The 20,236-nt window shown below is 41.2% G+C and overlaps 2 protein-coding genes and 1 long non-coding RNA gene across 10 annotated transcripts; 2 read left to right on the plus strand and 1 right to left on the minus strand.

Annotated features, from left to right (window-relative positions):
- Positions 1-367: 367 nt before the first annotated feature.
- LOC105280710 (peptidyl-prolyl cis-trans isomerase FKBP4) lies at positions 368-1,582 on the plus strand. Its single transcript, XM_011341437.2, has 2 exons — positions 368-498; positions 578-1,582. The coding sequence occupies exon 2, from the start codon at positions 596-598 to the stop codon at positions 1,475-1,477; it is 882 nt and encodes a 293-aa protein (XP_011339739.1). The 5' UTR covers positions 368-498; positions 578-595; the 3' UTR covers positions 1,478-1,582.
- Positions 1,573-19,352, minus strand: LOC105280718 (atlastin). 8 transcript variants are annotated; one of them, XR_894173.3, is made up of 10 exons: positions 11,540-11,756; positions 10,972-11,052; positions 7,314-7,576; positions 6,370-7,170; positions 6,027-6,248; positions 5,681-5,895; positions 5,538-5,604; positions 5,389-5,418; positions 4,702-5,068; positions 4,266-4,400 (listed from the first exon to the last, which is right to left on the minus strand). XR_894173.3 is itself a non-coding variant. In XM_011341461.3 (9 exons), exons 1-9 carry the CDS (start codon positions 11,754-11,756, stop codon positions 4,266-4,268), a joined length of 2,031 nt encoding a protein of 676 aa, XP_011339763.1. In that variant the 5' UTR covers positions 11,757-11,889; the 3' UTR covers positions 1,573-4,265. The 8 variants fall into 8 exon arrangements, 7 of the variants coding, with proteins under 7 accessions (XP_011339763.1, XP_011339782.1, XP_011339791.1 ...); XM_011341461.3 differs by lacking the exon at positions 4,702-5,068 and having other exon boundaries at positions 1,573-4,400; positions 11,540-11,889; XM_011341489.3 differs by lacking the exon at positions 11,540-11,756 and adding an exon at positions 19,223-19,352 and having other exon boundaries at positions 1,734-5,068.
- Positions 12,043-13,696, plus strand: LOC105280744. The gene is made up of 2 exons (XR_894176.3): positions 12,043-13,278; positions 13,349-13,696. It is a non-coding gene; the product is annotated as an uncharacterized LOC105280744 (long non-coding RNA).
- Positions 19,353-20,236: the final 884 nt, after the last annotated feature.

The following is a 20,236-nucleotide window of genomic DNA, read 5'->3' on the forward strand; positions in this document are numbered from 1 at the left end:
GCACGTTAACGTAAGTTCAACGTTGGATGACTATGAGCAACGCGATGCGTAATCTGCGAGGGCGACGCTGAAATAGGTTTGTGGGGAGGTGATGCATTTAATAGATCTAAATAAGCCTTGATTATTAAAGGGATCGTTACGCTTAACGATATCTTGGGCGAGTCTCGGGACGATAACTTTTCTCTCACGTCCACGCAACTATCGTACTAATTATAGCCATTTATTTAATCCTATGTTTCATAAACAATATTATTAATTCTTTGCGAAAGTTCAGGCATCTTTATCTCACGCTGCGTTTCACGAATCGCGTGAAGTCGTGCGCAAAAGGATTTTCCAATCGATGCAACCTATGCGATACCTGCGATTGCGATTCTCGTTTCGAGGTTAGGTTCCACTTGGTCCCGCTGTATTGTTTACATCGAGTGGCTTCCCGAGAAGGCGAGAACAGCACGTGCCGAAGCAGCGTCAACGAACGTTTTACACTCGCATATCGCTTCGGTAAAATAATATAACAGACATTCTTACATACTCGCTTAACCATCGATTGCGATTCTTTGACGGAACATCCTTTTTGCAGAATTGACAAGCTGTCACGATGCTGTCCTGGGAATCGACCGACAAGAGCATCAAGAAGAGCGTGTTGAAACGGGGTGTGTTTAGCAAGAAACCTACGGAACGCTCGACGTGTAACGTCATTGTGGAGAACGTGAGTGTCACGGGAGCTTCGGACGAGGACCTGAGAGGAAAGTATCACACGGAAATTTTGCTCGGCGAGGGTGAGAAGGTGGTGGTCGTGGGTGACGCGAGCGCGGAAATCGATCGGAAAGTCGAGAGAGCGTTACAGATGATGAACGTGCACGAGAGGAGTCTCGTTACCCTCGCTCTGCCTGTAGTAGAGCAAGGCGATGTCGGTGGCGAGCTGGTGACGGTCAGATTTGAGATCACGTTGAGCAAATGCGAACGTCACAAGCCCATCTGGGAATGGAGCGCGGGGGAGAAGTACCAGGTGGCTTTGAGGTACAAGGAGAGAGGCGTCGAGCTGTTCAGGGACTCCAGGATTGTAGACGCGTTCCACGAGTTCAGCAGAGCCTGCAAGATTCTGATAACGCTGGAGCCGATACCAGATCCGGACTTGAAACTGGAGGAGCAGTTGGAGTCTGATATTAAAGGTCTGAGACTCGCGCTGTACAATAACATGGCAATGTGTCAGCTGAGTCGGAAGAACTACGAGCATGTAGTGTCGCTGTGCACCAAAGTACTGGACAGAGATCGGAATAACGTCAAGGCTTTGTACAGGAGAGGAATGGCACACGGCAGTATGAGGGACAACGAGAAAGCCGTGGCGGACTTGAAGGTCGCGCTTATTTTAGAGCCCAGTAACTGCGCTGTGAAAGAGCAGTTCAACAATTATAACTCTAAATTACACGAATCGATTCAGAGGAGGAACGATATGGTGAGACGAATGTTCAAGACTTAACTGGTTAGGTACTGGTAATCCCGTACGTGCTGTACTTAAATAGTGTAATATATAAGGATTCAGTTATTTAAGGAATAAACTAGACTTATTTCGTAGATAGAAAAATATATGCGTTTATTTTTACCCATCATGACTTACGCTACATAATTATTTTAACGTGTTATCCATACGTAATATTGTGTTTGCGTTTTAAAAAGAATTAATGACATTAAAAACTAAGATGCTGTTACAGTTGTCTAATTATCGTATTATGGACGTCGATACATCTGGATTATTTATTCCATATAATTTCTATTACAATATTAGTATAAAATGGATGGCTGAAGGGTAAAACTGCGCGTGCAGCAAACTATTATTATGCATCCTAAACAAATTTCTTTATGATACAAAATATATTCAATTAAGGTAACTCTGTTCAATAGTCGCGATCTATAAATTATTCATATCATCTTTATATATATTTCTAATTACACACGTTACAATTCTGTAAAATTATGTAAGACGTTACAAGCTCCATTTAAATAACAAATAACATCTGCAAGTGACTCGAAATCATATAATTCACATATATCGTAGTTTTCAGTTATTTTATAAAATTGCCTGGGGCAATAACTCTGGTTCCAACGTAAAAAAATGTGTTTCAATAATGAGTGCTAAAAAGGATAGCGATTTAAATGTCAATTGCAATTGTTGAACTTAATCGTACACTTAGAATAACACATGCATCACGTGCTGAACTTATTTACTTAATAAATGGAATTTCGAAATTTCTACAAGATCAGCAAATAAATTCAGTGCAGGACACATGACTTAGAAAGTCTTATAAACCCAGAATTACAATCAATGGCACCTTCTTAACGATGCGTTTCTACGGACTTCTACTTCTAGAATTCTATGCACATCCATCCTATATAAAGCACAATGAGATGGCAAACTATATAACTATCTTAATAATACAAAGCTGTTTACCCATTTATATATATATATATATTATACCTCAGCCAATAAAAACCAAATGTAAATTAATAAAGAATATTTCTTAAGCTGCCTGCCTGTGTTTACAGCAGTATTTATATCTGTTAATGAAGCTGTGAAATAATATATGTTTTTAGAGAGGAACGAAAACTCTTTTTAAAAGTTACATCATATCGCATCTAAATCAATAGTTACGTTTTAATATATAAAAATGAGCTCGCTTTTTTTATGTACATCTCCATGAAGCAAATATCTCGTGGTGATAAAAAAAAACACTTAAATATACTAGAATGTTACTAAAACCGTCACCAAGTGTACTCCTTTTATTTTTGTCATGACTGAAAAAAATGCAAAATACCTATCTTTCAATTTGACATTAGTCACATTTATGTCTCTACAGCAGTAATGCACGTTTCGTATTCAGTAATTCAGTGATAATTATCCTAATTTATGATAAAATTTCTCAAATAAATATTACAATTTGTCAATGGATTTCGTGCATTTAAAAAACAAAAATTATTTGCGAGTTATAAACGCAGATAAACACGTAACTCTATCACATGCATGTTAAACCAAATACATAAAGTACATTATTAATCGCTTGGCAAGGTCTGGTAATTTCAATACATGCACACTACATATTCTATTACCTAATTACTCATTGGCTAAAATACATATAACAGGCTAAAACAGTTTATTTGTTACATGGTACGTATAAAGTCATAAATTTTCACGTAATATGAACAGTATCACAAATAAAATTTAAAAAAAGAAAACGAACAAAAAATATTAAACAAAAGAAGTCTGTCTTTAATTTTATCCAATGAGTAATAGAGGAAATAAAGTCCGATACATCTACGACGCAACTTCGACCGCTAATAGCGTGTGTGATGGTGGTAAGTAAAATTATGTTATTCTTAAGTAGATTAATAGCATCGGGCAACTTCGAGATATTGCATTTAATAAAGTCATATGCTACAACAATATATGGCGCATGAAATATGTCATATAATTAAATAAGGTCTAAGTAGTATCTTTATCACGTTTCTCAAACTATATATGTCGAATGCAAATAACATCGTATAATATGTACATTCTCTCTTTTATTAAATAATAGTACAATACAATAACCGATGTAGAGAGTTTCTGGCACAAACAAAATCTGAACTTTGTTAGTCCAAACACACACATAAATAACACAAAACTAACAAGAACGTAGTCTTAAGAATACTGTGCAAAACAGAATTCTGTCTGTATAAAAAAAAAAGAAAGAAAAGAGAATTGCAAAATGCACTTTCGACGTAATGGGGGTATAACAGGAGGACCGTGTGTATTTTAATAGAAAAGGAGAAATTGTTACATATATATAGAGAGAGACTTATTTTTCTAGACTTTTCGCGCGTAACGTTTTCACAAATGCACTTCTCTACTTTATAGGTAATTTGCATCAACTTCAAATATATTAACATCCCCGTGATAAAACTTTTAGATCAAGCTACAATAATATCTCTCACCAAGATAAGACTTTATTTTTATAACAATATCATACCAAGGATTATGTGCTAGTAACCACGATTTCCACCAATCTAACGCTGTTTTATGATTAGAGTACATTGTATATACATTCACAGTCATTTCAAATTAGTCCGTTCAAGCCATAACGTTTAATCCGATTTAAACAGAGAGAAAACTATTCATGGTAATGTGTCAGAGAATAATGTATTATAAAATTTCGTTATGCCACTTAACACATATACGGATGCAGTGCTTCGATCCATTTGAACAAATTGCGGAACATTGTGGGAATGAAATATTACGAGAATTTAGGCTTGCCATTGGCAGTGGCAGTGGCGTTCATTGTTGAATTTGTCACCGCTATTTCAGCAGCCTGCGCCACTGCTACAGACACTGACTTCTCCACAAATTGTTGGTAGAGTGGCTTCATGAACTGAACAAAAGTAAAAAAGAATTTTTTACATCATTACTGTGTACAATTTTGCAACGATTATACTATTTTATATATATATATATATATATATATCACATAATTAAGATAATGTGTTTCTCTCGGTGTTTTCTTCCATTTTAAATACATTTCACGTGTCTCGTATTGCATCTTTTATGGCACTTAATGTGAGACAGAGAAAAGATGAGAACAGTTACGCGCAGTTTTTAGTTATCGATTGTAATATTTGATCAATGCTAATAGTTACTAAATATTTGATTGTATATGTAATCAAATGCCATACCTTTCCGATATTTACTCCTGTTAGCACTCAGCTTATGACAGGAATAAAGAAAGAAACGATAAAATAATGATATTAATAATCATGCTTGAAGAAGCATGACAATTTCTGAGAAAAGAATTTGCGAAATTTGCATGGGGGAAGTGTAAGAAATGTAAAAGAGTGCCGACAAGCAAATCGAGACTCAAATAATTCAAGAAAATTGAAATTAAACGGGAAGAAAAGCGTGGGATCAGATATAGCCATGTCTACGAAGATCGAGATAAGTAAAATGACATATAGGTACTGTAAATACAATTACGATAATGGACAGGATTAGGTATCTTAATTTATACGTTATTTTATAACTAAGATGAGCGCATAGCCAGACCTGTTGCAATAAAAGAATGTTACGTATTAATTGTGACGTGAATAACATTCGATTCATGTTAATATGTAAATTTGAAAACACATATTATGATTGATATGTGCTACTTAGACGTGACGCATATGAAGATAGATACAAATTTTCACACACGTGATTTCAGTGCGGATTTATAAAAAAAATATTTGGTGAAAAAATAACTTATTCTAAAATTATATTTTTTTCATCATTTGCATATTCATTCCCTCATTTCAAGTGAATTAAGTTCAAGGAAAACATATCACACGTTTATTTAGAAACTACTAAGTGAATAAAAAAATCTCTACCTTTCTCAAATATCGTTTTTCATTAGTGCACTGTGAACAATATAATTTTTATCAGAAAGACCTTACATTTATACACTAAAAATTAAGGTAAGTATATCAGAGGAAATAAGAAAGCTTTGGTAATCAATTTTCAAGACTTTTATACTTACATTTTCCCATATTGTGCTAGCTAAGTCGTCTATTTGCGTGCCAATTTCTCTAAATTCTCCGCTGTACCTATTATACAAAAGGAAAGAGCCGTAATGAAAAATGTTGCATGATAGTGGGAAGCGTATGCAATAATGCAACGTACCTTATGTATGCCCATAAGACGAGCGTGAGGAGACCGATGCCCATAATGAGGTTGCACACATTTGCTAACGTGTATAGACCAACCAGACCAAATATTCCGGACAAGATGTACATGGTAACGGCAATCGCGAAGAACACCGCTGGCGTTCTCGCTGCTTTAAAGATATTTTTGCTCTCGTTGTGTGCCTTGAATTGCAAGAAAGAATCATCCATGTCCTGTTGAGGCAGAAAGATGATTATTGCGAAATAAAATAAATATCCAGATGAAGATTTGTAAAAGAATATAAATTAGACTGCAGAGAGTTAAAAGAAAAAATGAGAAAAGATGTTGAAGTATGCACACTTGCCTTAATCAATTTTTCCATGTATATTTGACTGAATTCTTCGCCACCCATTTTTCGTTTATTCTGAAATTGACGAAGAGCCATGTCCATACAATGCTGATGCTCCGATTCCAAGTGCGCTGTCGCTAGGAATGGTTTCGCTCCACCACACACGTTTTCCATCATTTTAAGATACGAGTCCTTAGCTTCGGCTACGGCCGTCAAATTGTTAGCTTCTGCTGTGGCCTGTAGACGCAAAACACAATCACAATCGAACTGAAATAAATTTCTAACTCTCTCTAATTAAGCAAAACAAGAGTAAAATCTGTACAAATGAAAATTGTAATAAAATGTTATTAATATGTACCACAAGCATGCTTTTCGGCTCGGGAAGTTCGTCCCCCTTGTAAAGATTGATGTAACTCTTGAAGTACTCCAACAGATCCTTCGCTTTCACGTCCTGACCATTGATCTTCTTGGTGACCAGATTTTGCGGCGCCAGTATCATCGGAATAAGTACCTTCAGCTGTTTCTTGAATTCCGACTGTATCTCGGATAATCTGCCATCAAATCGCGGATTCGTCGCAATCTCGAGACCCGGATGCGGCATGAGGAAGCACGATATGTCCGAGAAACAGGACTTGATGTGCTTCCGCAAGCTCTGCAATTCCGGGTGTTGTCTATCGGAGATCTCCAATCTCTTGTCGAGCAATTGTTTTCCGCCGTCCGCGCCGTAATCGGCCTCGTACGGGTAGACCCAGTCCCTCACTAAGAATTGCAATCTCTGGAAAGGTGTGCTGTCGGAATTTTCCAACGCCAGTCTACCGTACTCGGTGAACAGCTGCAGATGTTGCAAATCGTCTTCCTGGATGTTCTGCGATAAATTGTAGATTTGCACGGACGACAGCATCGTGCTCAACGCGAACACCGTCGCGCAGTCCCGCACCGTCGACTGGCTGTCAAACGCGCCCTGGGTATCCATGAGAATCACAGCGATCTTTTCTTTATTCGGCAAGGTGGCGCGATAAACCTTCGACCACATTAATATTCCCGTGGTATCCCTCTCGGAGCCACCTCTCCATGAGAAACCACTCAGAGGTTCGTCCTCGGCGCCCAGCCAGGTGTCGATGTTACTGTGTAAGGTGTCGTTATCATCGTGTAACGGATACTGTTGTCGGTGAACGCATAAGTTGCAGCCGTGATGTTCATCCAGAACCGAACCGTTCAATGAGCGAATATGAAATAAAAGAAACTTAATAAGTTTCTGTGAATAAACCACGCAAATGAGAAATTCAGAGACAAGCTATCTACCTTGCTGTTCATGTAACGAAGGAAAAAGTCAAGAAGGAAACTTTTGCCTTTCCTGAAGGCACCTGCAACAGATACCACAACCACACTTCTATCTTTCACGTCGTCATCTAAAAGAATTTCTGACAATGCTTCTTCATCTAATTCGAAGGTATGATCTGGATGGGCAAGTACCACTTGGACAGGCCGTCCTCCATCCATTGAATTTTGCTTTTTCGTGTCCATTGGCGCGATTCTTTCTATCCGATCGTTCTTTCCCAAATAATCTGCGACAAACACACAATATTTTAATTATTAACACGACAACGTAAAGGAAAAAAGAAAAGATATAATATAATCTTCTTATCGAGGTCTAAACTAAATGAAGATGTGTCAATGTCTTTATTTTATACTTATAAATGAATTTTTGATACAACGAAACAGTAAGCCTTCTCCATTTTTAAATAACTATATGCTCGAAATTATGCTAGCTGAATTGTTGGATCAAAAAATTCATTTTGTTCTCATCGTCCCGCTCATCTTTCATGTCTTGTTGCTCGCAAAAAGACACAAACGACAGGAAGAAGGATACGACGGGGAGGATGTGCACGGTCATGTGTGAGTGCAGGCCTTGACATCGGCGGAGCACGTAAACGGCGGAGTCCCGGTGTAATTTATTGCACGCGGCACAAGAACAAACAGTCCAAGACTAACTCGTCGTGGATTACGTGTCTAACGCGCTGACCCATGACAGGCGACTCGGATCAGCTGTGAGACCGATGGAGGAATTTAAATCGCCGGCGCGATCTATTTGGCGGATCGGAAAGTCGCGCGAAAGCTCAGCGTAAACCGTCGAAAGATTGTATCGTTAAATGGCTCGTCAGCTGCGTCGGGGAGAGAAATTTATGTGCGTGTTGTTTAGCCAACGTCGTATTAATAGTCTGAGAAACATGGAACGTGGCAATCGTTTGAGATACTTGCAATTTGTAAATTACTGCGCTGTTAAAAATATTATCTCTTATTGTTTCATACGATAAGAGAAAAATATGTAAATTATTATTATTGCACTTATATGTTCTGCATTCTAAATATAATTAATCAATTTTTTTCAGAGCGTTTTCTTATAAATGCAAGAAAGATCGTGTCCCTTTTTCATTCGAAGAAATAATATGAAAGTACCGTTGTCATAAAAAAGATCAAGATCAAGTTTTTAGATAAAATAGAGGGAGAGGAATAAGAAATTCTCGTATCTAAATTTTACCGCGCTATGTAATAAGCTAAATTGGCCGACCGTTATTTGCGTCACGAGAGTGCATCGGTAATAATTACACGGCGAAACACACCGGGAATTAGTAGAGGAAGCCGTCATTCCATTTCTTACGTCTCTCTTGCTGCATGTAATAAGAACGAATCGGTTTTTATCGTAATACATAAAAATATCATCTTAAACTACTGTTTGCGTGTTACAGGCAACATACGCCGAAACAAACAATCTTATTGTTCATTATCAGAAAACCAAACAGCATTTAATCGAATAAAAGAATTGGATTCCGTTACATCTTTATTCATCAAGAATATCAAGTGATATCACGCGACACTGTGAAGTTTGATATGAAAATCAGCGGAGAAACGCCGTTTTAGTATCTTCTTTTTATCTTTCACGTTTCTCTTTGTTCTGTTGAAAATAACATTTTCACTGTGTGATGAACGATAAATTAGTTTGTGTGAAGTTGTAAATGTAAAAAATGATTTAATTAAAGTCACATGTATTATATTTATCTTGAAACACTCACGGTTTCATTTGAGAGCTCAACAGATAAATTGCATCACAACAATTATCTCACAATCGATGTTTTCGCTGACGTCAAATATTATATTTTGTCATATTGAAAGCAACGATAGGATAGTTGGTTCGAACGCGATATCTTCAACCTTTGCTCGCGTACTCTTTTACACTGTTTTACATATATAACCGATGATCATTAACATTTTCATTGACGGTCATTTTGCATATCTTGGACACTCTATCCAACAAACAGCATTACAATGATTTTGAGTAAGTTATGCAGATGTTGGCAAATAGTAAAAATACACCTCAAGTAATTATTATTTATTTTATTTATCTAAATTATTCAAAATTTCACATTCTGCATGAGTATATCGTATGGATAATGTTACGATATAATTGTAGTTTCTAATAATGCACGTTTATTCGAATCTCTGCCAATTTATTCCAGGAATATTTCAAATACCCGTAAGTATCCGTCAGGCGTTTTTATGTTAAGAACTGTATATACGGGATGTATCGAAAGATATCCACGTTCAATTACGGGCATATCTCAATAAGAAGATCAGGTATATGGTGAATATCTTTAATTACGAGTAACGTCGACGAAAGCGATTGATAGAATCTTGTATGTCTCGTTCTCTCTCTGCGATGGAAAGCTCTTGGTGATTACTTATTGCGAATAAACAGCCAATTATACTCGCACGAGTGCCAATTCTACTTCTTCCCTTTTGTCTCTACGTCTTTACTTTTCGCGTCATCGTCGTCGACGTGATGCACATGCTGTTCGATCTTCACTTCCTTGCAATCTCGCGATCTCGCACGAATCATTATCGTGTTACAGCCGTAAATACAGGGCGACGAATCTCTCGTCTGAAATGAAATGACTAGAAAGGGCAAACGCGAAAACTAATTAATTAAAATACCGCAGACGACGCGCGTACAGGAGTAAGAGCAACGAGGGAACGACGTGTGTTGTCACGAATATCAAAACATCGGAATTATTTTATACGTTTACTTTGACTTTGTGTACAGTTTGCCGGAATTTTCATAATTTACCACAGTTATCTTATCGCTATTTTTTGTCGTCGATTTGCCGATATGTGAAGAAATCGTCAGGCTGACGAAAAAGTATATTTGTAAACGTCTATATTAACTTTCTTAAGGAACGCAGTTATAATGTATTATAATATAATCGTTGAGGTGGATTTAATTAGATTACTGCTAGTAGTAGTAATATTAATAGCAATAGGGAACGTTACAATATTTAATCTAACTCAAATCGCGTCTAGCGTTCACGCGTCGCGGAGAAACGCATCTTGTAATATTCAAGAAAATTTCAGATCTGCCGCGATTTAATAATAAACTTTCACATTGCATCCCTTCTCCTCGGATTTTGCCTGAAATACACGCGGCCGAGATATTACGAGATATTACCACGTGAATTCGAAAGAACATGGTGGCTTTTGCCGCGAACGATTCGGAAAAGTTGTAAACTCGAGGCAAACCTCTTGCGCAAGAATTGCAAGAAGAACTCGGGCGATGGCCGAGAAAGCTGCTGGCCGCGCGAACTCGTCGCAAAATCTGATCCAGCGAGAATTCCCGACGAGTCAACAGGCGCTTTTGTTGGCTTTCTTTTGTATACAAAGGAAAAGTATTTTACGAGGGAAACAGGAGGGACTCCCGCGTGCGCAAGAAGTCGGTTGTCGCTTCGAAATTCGCTCGGAATAGTTACATTTTTAGGAGGCTTTCAACTCGCGACCTCGCAGACGGCCATAATCGGCGATGCAATTTACGTGCTGGAAGCGAGAAAAACGGGCGAGCAAGCGGACAAGATGAACGATTTTAAGAGAGCGGATCGAGCAAATACTTGGATGACTAAGAGGAGCAACTCACCCATACTGTCGATTGTCTTATGCTGTTGTCGCAGTACGCGGTTCACGTTCTCGTCGAGGGTCGTCATCGAGGCCTTCTGGGCTGAAAGTACATTTTTAAATGATACGTTTAGTATTTTGACCATTTTTGCGCTTTACAGAAAAATCGTTATTATTAAAAGTAACGAAAGCCAGTTAAAATCTAATCGGCTCGATTTAAAATGGCTAATGGTGCTTTGTGACGATGTTTTACTAGTTCTATCCAATCTTTTAATAAATTTCTAGATACAAACAGAAGAAATCAGCGTATTTATGTGGATACGCTAGCTCACAGGTATTTAAATCACTGCTTTCTAAACGTTTCACAAGAATTTCACCAGTTATTACAAGCCTAATAAATAAAAAGAAATATCTTCCATTTTCTTGAAATTGTAGCTTATAATAAGAACGAAATGTTTTCTTGGTTCATCTTCATGTCTTAAAACATGAAGAAAATAGAACTTGGAAATACTGTTTCCTGCACTAAGAAACCTATCACAAGTTGATCGACAAGACAATCGCAATTCTCGAAGAGTCATCTGACAACTAACTCGGTCTCTGCTCCGATTCCACAAACGCGTTACGTTGGACGACATTTCCGAGATCGGAATTGTGTGTCGCCGTCACGTAAGCGGAATGCTGCTGCGTCTTCGTTCTCGGCGGCCTCGCTGGCTCCGCTGGCTTATTCGACCTCTCGAACGACCTTGACCCGCAAAGGGTCTCCTCAAGCCGCTTCCGTCTCGGTTTCGCGATCTTCCTGGGTTCCATCGTGCTTCCGGTTCTCACATTCGCCGGAAAATCGAGCGACGCACTGCTCGCCGGGTTTAAGCAAATGGATTTATGAGTATATTGGGAGCACTCGGTCGCACCGCGTCGATGCACTGTGCACACGCGGCACTCAGGTACTAAACCGCGAGGAGAGGCCAACTAGAAATATCCCGGTTAGTGGTGGTCGGCACACTCCTTGGACCGTGCGTGACGGCGGACTTGGCGAGTTGGCAGCATCCCACGATGTCGCGGTGCCACACCGACGAGAAATCGGCACTGACACGGCCGTGGAAACGATCGCATTCGCAGTGGGGCATAAGCTGACATAAGCGCCGACAGGATTCTCCTCAAGGTGATCCACGTGCTCGATGCTTACTTTCCGGCTGCGTAGCCCGTGATTCTCACGAGATAATGATCAGACGATAGTGGCTGTGAACTGTGTATTTCAGGTACTCTCCACATGACAGTCTTGTTTTCGTTGCTTTTAAATTAATATCATCGAGAGAAGAAAGCACTTTCGTTTCTCATTTCAAAATTTCTCGAATATTGTTGGATACTTTCACTGCTTCCTTGCTTATTTTAAGAAATTACTTTCTAATAGTAAAAAGCGAAATATTTTGCTTCTTGATTATGTATATTTCATAGTTTCTAGTTTATTTCATGATTTCTAATATCGCTGATTAATCGCTTTAAATCAATGTATTTTCTTTCTAAATAGCAATAAATTATTTTATACAGTTTCAGTAAGAAAGACCAAATCACTATTTTGTTAATGCTTTTAAAAGATTTCCATCCAGAGATGCGAATGCGGTATTACAATTTCCTGAGGGCGCCCATGGGAACGTATATTTGCTTCGATTTTATGTTGGACACGGGAATAGGAGCCGGCGAGAAAAGTTACGCGCAGGTCGACACGATGATGGCGTCGTCAACGTCTTCGCATTAACATGTTGCTTTACGCGCCGTCGAATCCAGCCTTCTCTCGACACATTACGAGTGATTTAAAGGCGATTGATCGGAGAGAACGAGTGCGATTAGTGATAAAAGAGAATAAAACAGTGATGATCAGACATTACACTCGCGTAATGCTGCATTTCATGATCGTAGAGATGCGTTTGACATAGTTGAAAGTTGATGATAATTATGAAAAAATGATAATACATGTTGCCATGTGTAATTATATAAATCTGTTGAAGATTTTGAAGATAACTGAGAATTATGTAATCCATTCGATGTGCCTTCATCATATAATATAATATATATTTTATTACATAATATCGTTAAAATCAAATAGTAGATATTCTCACTTAATTCGCTGAAAGATCGAAGAAATAATGAATTCTCTGCACAACGAAAAAATCACGAGGAATAATTCATAAAAATTATAGGTTAATGTTTACTTAAGCGAGTAAATGAGAAGTTTTAAAGGCTGCATGTGCAAAAATGCATCGCCGTCAGCAATAAAAATATCACAAAAAAGTGGCAATTTACTGATGATCTGACTCATTACGACAGTTCTAAGGTGATATTCTATTTATAATAATTTGTAATATTCACATCGATTCTTTATTAACGTCGAAATAATATGTCAGAATTTTAGCTAATGACCAAGTACAATTTTCAACATCTCAATCAATCTGTCACTTGTGTCACATGGATAAGAGAGTAAGTTTTGGCAAGTTTCCATGGACTGTGTGTAAAATCGACCCAGGCGATATCTGCCGGACTGCGATGCTGCACGAAGAAACTATAAGTAGAGGTAAAAGTAGGTTGCAAGAAGATCTATTACGATATTTCGAAGAAAGTATCATCTAGACGATACATACACGTTTCTTCGCGTTTCTCTTTGTGGTCCACGAGTCTTTTCAATTTGAACAGTCGAGTTAGTTTGATGAAATTTCGAAATAAAGCATAATGCTATATTAATAAATACACACTGATTAATATTATTTTCTAAACCCGTTTCCTACTTGAACTTTAAACGATCTTGAGAGCGACCTTTGAAGCGTCTTACACGTTGCTTTTTGCACGGATTCGCGACGCGATGTATGACGTACATACGTGGCCGCAGTTTCCTTGCACACAGATCATAGAAGAAATAACGAGCTCGGGTTTAATTTAGACGCGGACGACACGAGTAATTTGGTAGATTCGTATTCGCGAACGCCAACTGGGAAGAGAAGTTTACGCCATGTGTCGCCGATATTGGCACCGCATCCTCTCGATTGCTCTCAAGTGGCATCTCACACGGATGTCAAGCGAAAATTATCCATGTACGTGTACATGTTCCGATTTGAATGCGCATTCCATTTGAAGGCTGCATTTAAATAAACATTATTCAGATATTCGTCTTTACGATAAGAAGCACTTTGCACGTTACAATGTAACATCCCCGAAAAGGAATTAAGCTCTGCTCGGCAATAAAGACGCTCATTGGGGAAGATAGTACCTCGTTGCTCGTTCACGTTACTCCTCCACTTCGCGAGGTCGTCGTTGAGCCGCGTTGCCGATTTACGAGGTGGCATCGTCAAACAAACATAATCAAAGTCAGCGGCCACACCGATGGGAGGATTTTCGACCGGTAGCACGAGGTTTGCACGGGCGGTAAAGCGCGCGAATTAACGATCGCGTTGCGATCGTTGCAACGAGATTACGACGTGTGCTTTCGCAAGATATTTATTTTAAGAAAGCGCTCCCCCGCGTTTTGCATCGCGCGAAAGCATCCGCACGAGGATGCGCGGGCAAATGTTTTACGACAAATGGGGGGTTTATTGCGAGAAAGAGCAGCCGAATCCGGGGAGCAGGTCGGAGAAAGCGAGGGTGGGAGAGAGAGAGAAATAAGAGATCGACCCGTATAAACGAACGAGTGAGTTAGGATTATTATGCCCTCCTATGCTGTCGTTAATCTCGCCCACGGCGCTATCCGGCACGCCGGGTTTATTTATATTTCCATCCGCGTATATACGCCCGGCATAACCGCGACTCCCAAAGTTTATGCAGCAGTACGTACGCAGTTCGGTTATGAGCTCCGCAAAACGGCCCGAAAGCTTCTTCCGCGTACGCGTACGCGCGCGATTTTGCAGCCGGTAGGTTCTTAAATCTTCATGGGGCGACGTTACGCCGCCGGGGGGATGAAACAAGACGCGCCATGCGAGCGGCAGCTCTCAATGCGAAACCTTCTACCCGCCTTATCGCATTACGAATATTAATACCCATGATCGATCGACTGGAGCGATTGTATGTCGGATGATTTAAGACGACACGTGATTTTCTCATTACTCTCACGCCGGGTTTAATTCGTGTGTGAGAAATCAATTGTCTTTTCATCGCTTTGCTAGAACATCAAATCGCGGCGGCACTGTATCGACTGAACGTATATCGGATTTAATTATGGACGATATATCGGTACATGATGATGAGCACCTCGTGATGAGAGATTTTTATTGCAATTTCCAGTTAACTGAGTCGCATTTATCGCGTGTGCACGCGGTGTCGCTTGTAAAAATCGATATCCCAGAAATCTTCCTTCCCTTTGAAGGCCACGCTTTATAAAGTTAACGGGGATAAGTTAGTACGCGCACGTCTCTCGTCCGTGTCGCGTGATAAAAAAGGGAAATATGCCTCGTCGTCATGTGCAATTGCACTTATGGCCTGTTTTTACTGCTAACCCGATCGCGCCGTTGCGCGGGATCGTTACGAGGGAACACGGCGGAAATACGGCTGTCTCGAAAATGCTGTCGCGATCGCGCTTTACAGGCCGAGATTGCGCGCGACGTTGGTTACGCCTACGAACGCGTTACGCCGGCTCCGCTCTTTTATTTTACGATGCGGATGCCGCGCGTTGCCATTCGGAACTTTGAATACAAAACGTTATCGCACGGGAGGCGGCATAAAAGTTCTTTATAGACTAGACGCGGGCACGTCGACTCCGTTAAATTCTTAAACATTGATCCTCGACGAAGAGATCTTTTTCCCTTTTCCTTTCTGCCCTTTCTGCCCTTTCGCGAGCAGCGCAGAATCCATGTTTTTGTCAGTATCGCAATTAATGGCGTACGAGCGATCGACCTCCGATTCATCAGGCTGAATAATGCAAGTCTAATTAGCGAAGTGCATAAACGCGAGAGAACGCTCGATGAATCCGAGCCGAGCAGAGGCATGCAATTTAAATGTTAAGTATGCACGCGCGCGTATTGACGTGCCTCGTGAACGAGCGTGTCGACTTGACCGTCACATTTCTCGTCTGCCGTCCGGAGTTGTTCGATATTAATTTATTTTGCATCACGGTTTGCTTTCCCGACTCGGGCAAGAATGCAAATTGATACTGCGTGTCTATTATTATTTTGAGAATTTAATTTCTCTTTGATCCAGATATAAGCGGCATTAGTACTCCTACTTGGAGTACATCACGTGTGGAATTCTAGAAATAAAGAATTAAACGAGCGGCAGAATTAATCACAGCGTGAACACAAAACTCTAGACAGTAATATACACGTGTAATCACGCATAAAGAAGAGAAAGACGGGAAAGCAAAGATATCGATGTGAGCGTATAACTACTCTTAGGACATAAGATAAACTAGAGAGAGACATAGTACATCTTTAAGGCACTTTCACATTCCCAAGTCATGGAATCAAGCCGTAGCGCCTGTTGGAAACTTTTTTCACGGTCCAAGCATGCAACTTCCAATCCTAACTGCGGTTTGTGTCCATAAAGAAGGAACACCTTACCCAACAGTTGCGAGAGAGAAAAAGGTAACACGTGCGTAAGTGATCGGCCGCGGAAATCAGCTTCAATTAACTCGGTTGTTCCGGCCGCGAGCCGTTGTAACGCCGGACTTCCGTCTAATTTATCGCGGCCGGCTCAGAAATTTATTGTGAGGCGTTGTTTCCGTTCGGCGCGACGGAACCGCCGTAAACTATCGGGAAAGCGGGGGGAGGCAGCTCGTTTCCAGCGGACGACGTGCATACATACACGGCGAGCGGAGCTATCGATGCTATTCAATAAAACACGCACCACGTCGGGCTGAATAGGCCTGCCAATATGCGACTCTCATTTCGAATCCCCGGGATAGCCGTGTGCAATAGCGGCGCGTGTTGCATCGCTTTGAGCATGCCGGCGCGCGCGCGCGAGCGCATTTCCTCTCCGACATTGTCACGCGGATTTCACTTGATGCGGAATAACATTATGACCTCCCGTTGCGACACGCCGACGTCGCGCGAGGCAGTCTTGGAGATCCGTCTATCTCTCTGCATCGACACGAGAAGTGTGTTCACGCGCATGTTTGCTGATTCTCCAACGGATACACATCGGACTGGCACGTGCCCGTGTGTTGCTAGATTAAAGCGACACGCCGATCCTAAAAGGATGCAAAAAGCAACTTCGTTATGACGTACGAGTTCCCCGATCTTTTTCCTTCCTCTCCGTGCGTTGTCCTCTCTCTTTCTCTCTTTTCTAGCTCGCTCCATCGCTCTTTGATACTTTTAATTCCAGAAATCAAATCAGCCGAGCGCTCGCGAGATACGCTGGAACCTGATTATCCGCCTCGCGCGCTCTCCCCGCTTTTCTTCTTTATTAGTCTGATTTGGTATATTGTTGGCAGCGATCGTACGATGCATCTAGAACGTAACGTCTCTTTTGCTTGCGCTCGTAATTAAGCGAACGAGATCCAAGAATGTCGCCTGTAAAGTGGAATTATGTAAGCGGCACGTCGGCCTGACTTTACTCGAGTAATGTCATCGAATAAATGGATGACACAACTGAATTATATTGATTTTATGACACTCAGAGTTGCTGTCTCATCTCTGCTTACGTAGTCATCTTGGGCGCGATCACAAGTTATAATAATATTGATCACGCAATTTTTCGGAGTTTCTCAGAGCAGAAAAAGGAAACAGAGCAGATATAACAAGTTTTTTCAAATAGTGGGTGTAAATTTGCACTTTGGTAATGAATTTAGAATAATGTGTTTTTAAGATAACTCAACAAACAGGAAGTCGTAGAATTCCATGCCATATTTCTATAGCAATTATAAATACGTATATACCGCATATTTTCTCCAAAGTTGTTACAAGCGTACAATGTGGAACGTAATGCATCGGTAAGCGGAAACGAATACGCATACAACAATGCATGTCAGCATTCTTTCGTCGACCGTATCGATTTCCTCTTTTCGCTCGTTTTGCATTTTATGCTCGTCATACTTTGTGGCTTTTATACACAACAAATTACTCAAATGTTAAGAGATATTAATTTTGATTAATTCACATTCACTTTTTGTTATGAAATGGAGAGACAGAGAATAATGTAAATTTTGCAATACATCTAATTAAATATCAATGTCCGATACGAACGATCCAACGTGATCGGTTAGCATAGAAATGCTACCGAAACGAAACCGCGCTTACTTACGACTTTAATTACGCACAATTAGAATCGCTGTCACAAGATATAATTAGACATTATGTCGAGAGATAGGTTACCTCATCTACGCTGTGTAACAATCCCCATTGCTGGAAACTTCAAACGTAGCAAACGTATATTGTTCCGAGACTTTTACACGCGCGATGACGAACAAGATCGCGTAACCGGTTCAACGTGACGTACGATGTACCCGCGACGCAGCAAAAAAGCTCGAGTCCGTGCAATTGTTAACCTTGCTGACTAATCGAACGTAAGGCCGCGCGTCAAGTCTCGCACACGCACGCAGAACGCGATGAGCAGCTTGAAGTTGCCTCGTTTTCACGCGGCGCTTTCGATCGTCGCCGCGTCGCGGCGACACCTGCGCGAGCCGACCGGTGCTGCGAACAGCTACGTCATCCACCTTTTGACAAGCTCTCCCATTTATTTATTCCGGGCGATTGCAAAGGGCGCAACGTCAGCGCGTTATTAATACGCACTCGCGTCGACGACGCGCCGAACACGCGACGCGTACGCTCCATTACGTGTCCTATTATGCGAGCGCTAACCTCTACGCTCTGATATTCTATGCGCGCACGTTCGATCGAGACGGTACATTGACGCTCGATTGCACTCGACCTACGCATGCCGCGCATTGCGTTCTTCGTCGCAATTTGTGATGTCGTCTCTGTCGCACCTTCCCACTCTCGCTGCCTTTCTCCGTCTTCCTCTCTCTTTCTCTCGTATCACCTCCAGCACCGTGAGTCGCGTATTTACGCATCGCGCGATTACGTCGACGAAATCCAAGATAATAACTAGGGATGAAATTTTACGGGCGGAAATCCGAGGATTCGTGTCAACGACACGGACAAGTGTCAAACAGCAACGTCAACGGGCATGGACATGGCACGTCGCGCGGCCGCTCGTGCACAGCTGGCTCGCGTCCGCGATCCGATGAAACACGTACGCCCCTAACCTCGACGATTGCACGCGAACACTCGGCGTCACACGCGGTATCTCACTGTCCCCTCGTGCCCGGCAAAACGACGAAAATCTGGCAGAATACTCACCCACGTACGAACTGCCGTGGTCGCCGTACTGTTTACGTTGTCTGGCATCTGCCATATTGCGCTCTGCCTGACGTCACTTCCGCGACTGCGCGCCGCGCCGTCGCTCGCGGCACTGGCCACCGATGTGAAGTTCGCCGCTTCTCGTTCGCGCGCGCTCGATTGCTGTAGTTGTTCGGTGCGTACGATCGGTATTTCGAACGTGTCGATTCTTCGTCGGGCCTCCTGCGAAAAATGCTGTTTCTGCAACGTTGTTGATAACTTTTTACAATTCGACGCGTCATCGGTGGATCTTTAAGAGCGAGTGATAGTATCTTGAAATATTTTCATTCGGGAGTGATCGATAGGTAAGAATACGCAGCTATGGAAAACAGGAGGTTAAACGGATAAATAAATATAGATATCTCATATTTTTCAATGCTTTTTGTAACATAGAAAAGGGAGAATAACGAAGTCTTGGAGCTGATATAAATTCTGGACATACTAATATTATACGAAACAAATTGACAGATGTATAACAATCAAATTCGATTATAATTCGCATCTCCTGCCATATTACTAATTTTCATGGTTCACTTCTTTTTCAGCAAATCGCGATCGTGAATCCTTCGTGAAACAAGACATGCCGCGCCCCTCGAAATTAGCTCTAAATAAAAATTTAACGTGTCCGATGATCGTCATCAAAATGGAGACATAACAATGCCGCCATATTGGTGCATCGCGATATCGAATTCGCGGGTGCGATCAAGTTTGAATCTCGGAGCTACGTTCGCGCCTCGTCGCGCGCATTCGACTCGCGAGTCTCGCGCCTCCGGAAAAAATTTCCGCACGCAAGAATTTTCGACGAAACTGACAACCAAGTGACCTTCGTTCGCGGTCGTTGATCGCGTTTATCCGCGTCGCTCGCGAATTTCGAAGGCGCGCGCGCCCGGCGCGCGGCACTACTTTCGCCGGCGGACGGCGATTCGACGTGGTAGTGACGCGGTCGCGGATCCCCCATGGTGGAACGTGGGATGC

This window comes from Ooceraea biroi, chromosome 4 (assembly GCF_003672135.1).
Source record: "Ooceraea biroi isolate clonal line C1 chromosome 4, Obir_v5.4, whole genome shotgun sequence".
NCBI lineage: Eukaryota > Metazoa > Arthropoda > Insecta > Hymenoptera > Formicidae > Ooceraea > Ooceraea biroi.

Coding starts and splice junctions, on each gene's coding strand:
- LOC105280710 (XM_011341437.2), top strand. CDS start 596: ATGCTGTCCTGGGAATCGACCGACAAGAGCATCAAGAAGAGCGTGTTG.
- LOC105280718 (XM_011341449.3), bottom strand. CDS start 11,756: ATGGAACCCAGGAAGATCGCGAAACCGAGACGGAAGCGGCTTGAGGAG. Junction 7,577..10,971: donor TAAGACAATCGACAGTATGG/GTGAGTTGCTCC, acceptor TGTTTGTCGCAG/ATTATTTGGGAAAGAACGAT. Junction 5,419..5,537: donor CTAGCACAATATGGGAAAAT/GTAAGTATAAAA, acceptor TATTGTTCACAG/TGCACTAATGAAAAACGATA.